A 4,768-nucleotide genomic window follows, 5' to 3' on the forward strand; every position below is an offset into this window, starting at 1 on the left:
GAAAAAGGTTTATGAATTTTCTAAAACTTGCTTTTCGGAAACCTCTAAAGCAAATTCTTTATCACAAGAAGTAAACTCTTAAGAGGAATAATAACTTCAATTTCCCGACATCTGCTTCCCTTCTCCTTCTATTTTTATTTTATTTTATTGGGAGAATGTGGAAAACCAACTCTACAAATTCATTTTTAGTTTATATAAATAAATTAAAATTAAAAAAATAAAAACAAAATATAAATGTAAAAGCAGCACTGAATAACTTTTAGGGGTCTTCAATTAATAATTAACAAAAAAAAAAAACATGCAGGGAAATTAAGCATTTCATGACACAATTCACATTTAGTTCATCTATCAAAATGTAGTCTTAAAAAGTGGAGCTAACAATCCACATTAAAATTATGTTGCATAATGTAAAATATCTCCATTGTATCAAAGAAATGATTATGTTGATTTATGACAAGCTATATGTGGCCCCTAATTCAAATTGGGGAACACTTATCAAAACAAAATTCAAATTAGGGAAGGTGGGCTCCCTGTCCTTGGCATTGCCAAACTCGTATCAAACTTAACAAGCATCTCAAAAGAAAGCCCAAAAAATAAACGAAAAGGGAAACGAGAAGAAGAGAGGGATGAACTATTAATATAAATTCTAAATATGTTGTTGTCAATGTTATGTGGAATCATCTTACTTCAACAGGTGTAGCGGAAGAGGATGTTTTTTCTTTGACATGTTGGTTTATCTCTTCTACATTTTTCACATTTGCAATTCTATCTGCTTCGGCTTTCTCAAGCAAAGCCTGTGTTTGCATTACTTTCATCATCTCCCTCATTGATTTCTCCTCTCCTTCAAGCTGCATTTTCATTATGATCTCAGCTTCCTTATCGATGGGCTTAAAATACTCATCAATAGCCGCCTCCTGGACACAAAGCATACAGTTAATCAGACACTCAAAACCAAGACAAGCAACTGCAGAGAAAGAAACGAAAAAAAAAAAAAAAAAATCAATAAATCAAAACAACTGGAGATCCAATTGGAAGCACACCCATGCAGATCAAATAATGATCAGTTTTAAAGCTGTGGAAACGGGTTTGCATAGATAAATCCAAGCATTAACTAAAGAATTTAATTCCTTGTCAAGAGGTCTAGAGATCAAATTCTACAATAACATTCCGAATCCTTCAAACAGGTCCAAAGCCTGAGGGATGGACTGCCACCAATTAGCTGATAGTCTTCCCAATATTATGACATGTTTTGACGCAAATGATGACACCCAGCAACTTCCTATTTCTCACCCTGAGGCCAAGGCGCATTCTAGCCACATTGAAACTTCCCCCAACAACTTAATCCACATTTAAAATAAGATATCATTAAAAATATCACACAACTAAAGATATCATGATCAGGCATCTTAAAGTGCATAGTCATATGGTTCGTACTCAATATTAAGGGCCTTCAATTAATATAGAGAGAAGGAAAGCAAGACTCACTGTTTCTTCTAACTTGCTATTTAAAGCTTGCATCTCCTTAACCATACAGCGAACCTCTGATAAAATAATCTGTTCCGGGATCCTTTTCAAGGCTGCCTTCTTTTCTTCTGCCTAGAGAGAGCGAGAACACATTAAGATAAAAGTCCAAAGTGAAAACATCAAAACCTATGGGGTTTCAAGTGAGTTGGAAACACAAATCAAGAGGAGAAGAAGAAAATAACAAGAACAGACATACAAAAAATGAGCCTTTCAAGTCTCAAATAATTGTTAACATCAAATGCATGTCTAAAAACTCGTATTACACTTAATAGAATATCATGTTGCAGAAGAGGCAAATGACATTTAACAATAAAACCTACCAATTGACAGCTCTTAAAATTGTAGGTACGTACATCCAAGTTCCAACTCTCCACAAAGTAGGTGGAGCCCATCACCACATCAACTCCATGAGCTTGCTTCTGACAACTCCAACGGTCATGGATCCACATGTTATCTCGTGAGGTGACCACGTGGACCAATAGTGCATCTCCGTATGCTCCTCTTAGGGGGTAGGCTAGTGCACACAGTGCCCTAATCTCAAGCCTAGGCAAAGGGACCACAAGCAAGGCATCTGATTCAGCTTGAACATTGATCAACTAGGCTGATCATATATTCGCTCGAGCGTGTCCCTCTATATCTCCCCAAGTGTTAAGCATGTCCACTCTCTAGTTGAGCCTGCTCTCCCTCTATAGCCTATGCTTGAGCTTAGGACAAGCAACTGTCCAACCGAGCACACGTCTTCTATAAAAATACTCCGCCAAAGGGCACCCTGACACTGCCATGCCATCCTACGTCTGTAGTAGGGGGGCCTAGGAACCCCCTCAAGATTGGTACCTTGGTCATGGGAGTGTCCCATAACCCCTCCCTTGGAATTACCAAAGGATTTGAGATAGGAAACCTAGAGTTGAAAAAACTGTTTCTCTCAATTTCCCTCCCATTTATCTCATATTAAGTCATCCAAACAGGTGATTAGGGAAAAGAAACTTCATTTTCTTCTTCATTTTTATTTTTTTTAAAATTTTTTTCTCTCCAAATCACTCAGTTGAAAAGCCCCAAAACATTTATATGTGCATTGCATACATAAATACATATACATATATAGGACTAAATTAGCTCAGTTGGTAGAGTAGCTGCTCCTTTACTATTACATCCAGGGTTCAAGTGATCATCAAGCATCTAACTTGAATTTCTTTCATCTACATTATTACATTCCTCTTCATCTCCACCAGCATTATTAACCCTCATAACCAAACTGTTCTTCCAGCACTATAAAATGAACCCAATAAATCCCCAACATTGACACACAGTCGAGAATTAATACACCAAACTGGCTCTAAAGAAATTCAACTGAAATTCTTTAATTAAACGCAAAAAAAGGGATCAAACTTGTAAAAAAGCAAAACAAAGTTTAATTGGATCGTAACAGTAAAACCCAATTCAAGATGGCCACAAAGATATGCATTATATAGATGGATATATACATGAATAGAGAGAAAAGAATAGGAGACCTGTTGGAGACGCTTTTGAAAGTGCAATCTGTAAGATCGGATGCGATGTTCCTCGTACCCAGATAAAACCCTAACGTACAACATTGCTTTCCTCCCAAATTCCAATACCTTGTCCATATTTACAATAAATCCACCCAAATCGAACAAGTTCGTTAAATTGCTACAATTAGAAATGAACACAACAACAACAACAACTCATTTGAAGAAAGTTTGTCTTCAACACATCAACAATGCAACGATTCTTCAACTGTATTCTTGAAGCTCAGTCACCTGTAACAAAATAACAAAATGGCATTTATCCATCTTTCGGGTCGCATGGACTCGCAATTATGGGTCGGGTAGTATGACTTTTGAAAAATTATTCAATGTGTCCATAGCATTACTTATTTATACTAGGGGTGAGCAGCGGATATACCGATCCGTCAAAACTGACCGAACCGAACCGATCCGCCGCATTTTGGACGGATGCGTGATGACGAGCGGACGGCTGCGGATTGATTTTCTCAAATCTGCCAATTTGGCGGACGAATGGCGGATTTGAGATTTTTTGGCCGCAACCGAACTGCCAAACCGCCAAATCGCGAGCACCCCTAGTAATTTATAAGATTTTGTATTTTCAATTTGTTTAAATATTATGTTTGTGTTTTCAATTAAAAAATAGTTTAAATATTCTGTTGAAAAAAAGTTTTCAACTTGAATATATTTTTTGAATTGAAAAAAATAAACGTATTATTCATTTATATTTTTTAATTTTTAAATCTAACTCTAAAAATAATAAATAGAAAATATGATATATGCTGGTTGGTTTTTGTTTTAAAAAACATAGTAGATGTAACAATACAGAGACATTCAATCTCTACTACTACTCTGTTCATGGTTTTGGTGGTTTGAATTGTTATTATATTTTAAGAATCACAGATTGTAATACTTTATGGGGATGAATCATGCTGTGATTGTAATATGTGGATGAGGCATGCAGTGGTCGTGGTATTCTAAAGTTTCAAACTTTTGTTCTTTAGATAAGGCATACAGTGATTGTAATATTTTTTTTAAGTCATTGACTGTAATACTTTCTTTTTCTTTTTTTTCTTTTTTTTTTGTTTGAGGAAGTGCACAAGTTGAATTATGTTGAAAATTTATAAAATTTTAAACCGCCAAACCGATTCGCATCCATCCGCCAAACCGCCAATCCGCTCAATCCACATCCGCCGGATTGCACAGACGGATGGGGGTTGATTTTCTTCAATTCGCCAATCTGGCGGACAGATGGCGGATTGAAGGTTCCGTGGCCGCAACCGACCCGCGCCCACCCCTAATTTATACTCCCTCACTAATTATTATCTATTATACTTTTTCGTATTTTTCAATTATTTGAAATAAAATCATAAATTCTATTTTTTCTATCAGTCACAATACTTCAAAACACTATGGGATCATACTTGACTTTTGAAATGAAACAAAAACAAAAATGTTTTGGAGTTTCAATTTATAAGTTCTAGTAGCTCTAATGTGTATGTATGACCCATTTGATGTGATATTTTGACCTTGTTTTTTTTGTTTTTGTTTTTTTGACTTTTCACCTCAATTAGAGGTCTAATTTTAAAAAGATGTATCATTGTTGAAACAAAATAACAAGCATTTTTCATACAATAGTTGAGGATTTTTTTTTCTTCCATTATTTTTATGTAAAATATACAATTTATTTAAATTTATTGTTATTTTTATATTAATTTTTC

General features: G+C 35.2%; 1 protein-coding gene across 1 annotated transcript; it reads right to left on the reverse strand.

Moving 5' to 3' along the window:
• Positions 1–358: 358 nt before the first annotated feature.
• Positions 359–3,392, reverse strand: LOC114311036 (uncharacterized). The gene is made up of 3 exons (XM_028257121.2): positions 3,033–3,392; positions 1,486–1,596; positions 359–914 (listed from the first exon to the last, which is right to left on the reverse strand). The coding sequence occupies exons 1-3, from the start codon at positions 3,147–3,149 to the stop codon at positions 678–680; spliced, it is 465 nt and encodes a 154-aa protein (XP_028112922.2). The 5' UTR covers positions 3,150–3,392; the 3' UTR covers positions 359–677.
• Positions 3,393–4,768: the final 1,376 nt, after the last annotated feature.

Source organism: Camellia sinensis, chromosome 13, assembly GCF_055761805.1.
Source record: "Camellia sinensis isolate YWXY chromosome 13, ASM5576180v1, whole genome shotgun sequence".
Lineage (NCBI taxonomy): Eukaryota > Viridiplantae > Streptophyta > Magnoliopsida > Ericales > Theaceae > Camellia > Camellia sinensis.

What these genes read in the sequence shown, in the direction of transcription:
- LOC114311036 (XM_028257121.2), bottom strand. Translation starts at nt 3,149, where the DNA reads ATGGACAAGGTATTGGAATTTGGGAGGAAAGCAATGTTGTACGTTAGG. An exon ending in TTCAAAAGCGTCTCCAACAG is followed by an intron (nt 1,597 to 3,032) that starts GTCTCCTATTCT and finishes CGCTCTCTCTAG; the next exon opens with GCAGAAGAAAAGAAGGCAGC. An exon ending in ATAGCAAGTTAGAAGAAACA is followed by an intron (nt 915 to 1,485) that starts GTGAGTCTTGCT and finishes CTTTGTGTCCAG; the next exon opens with GAGGCGGCTATTGATGAGTA.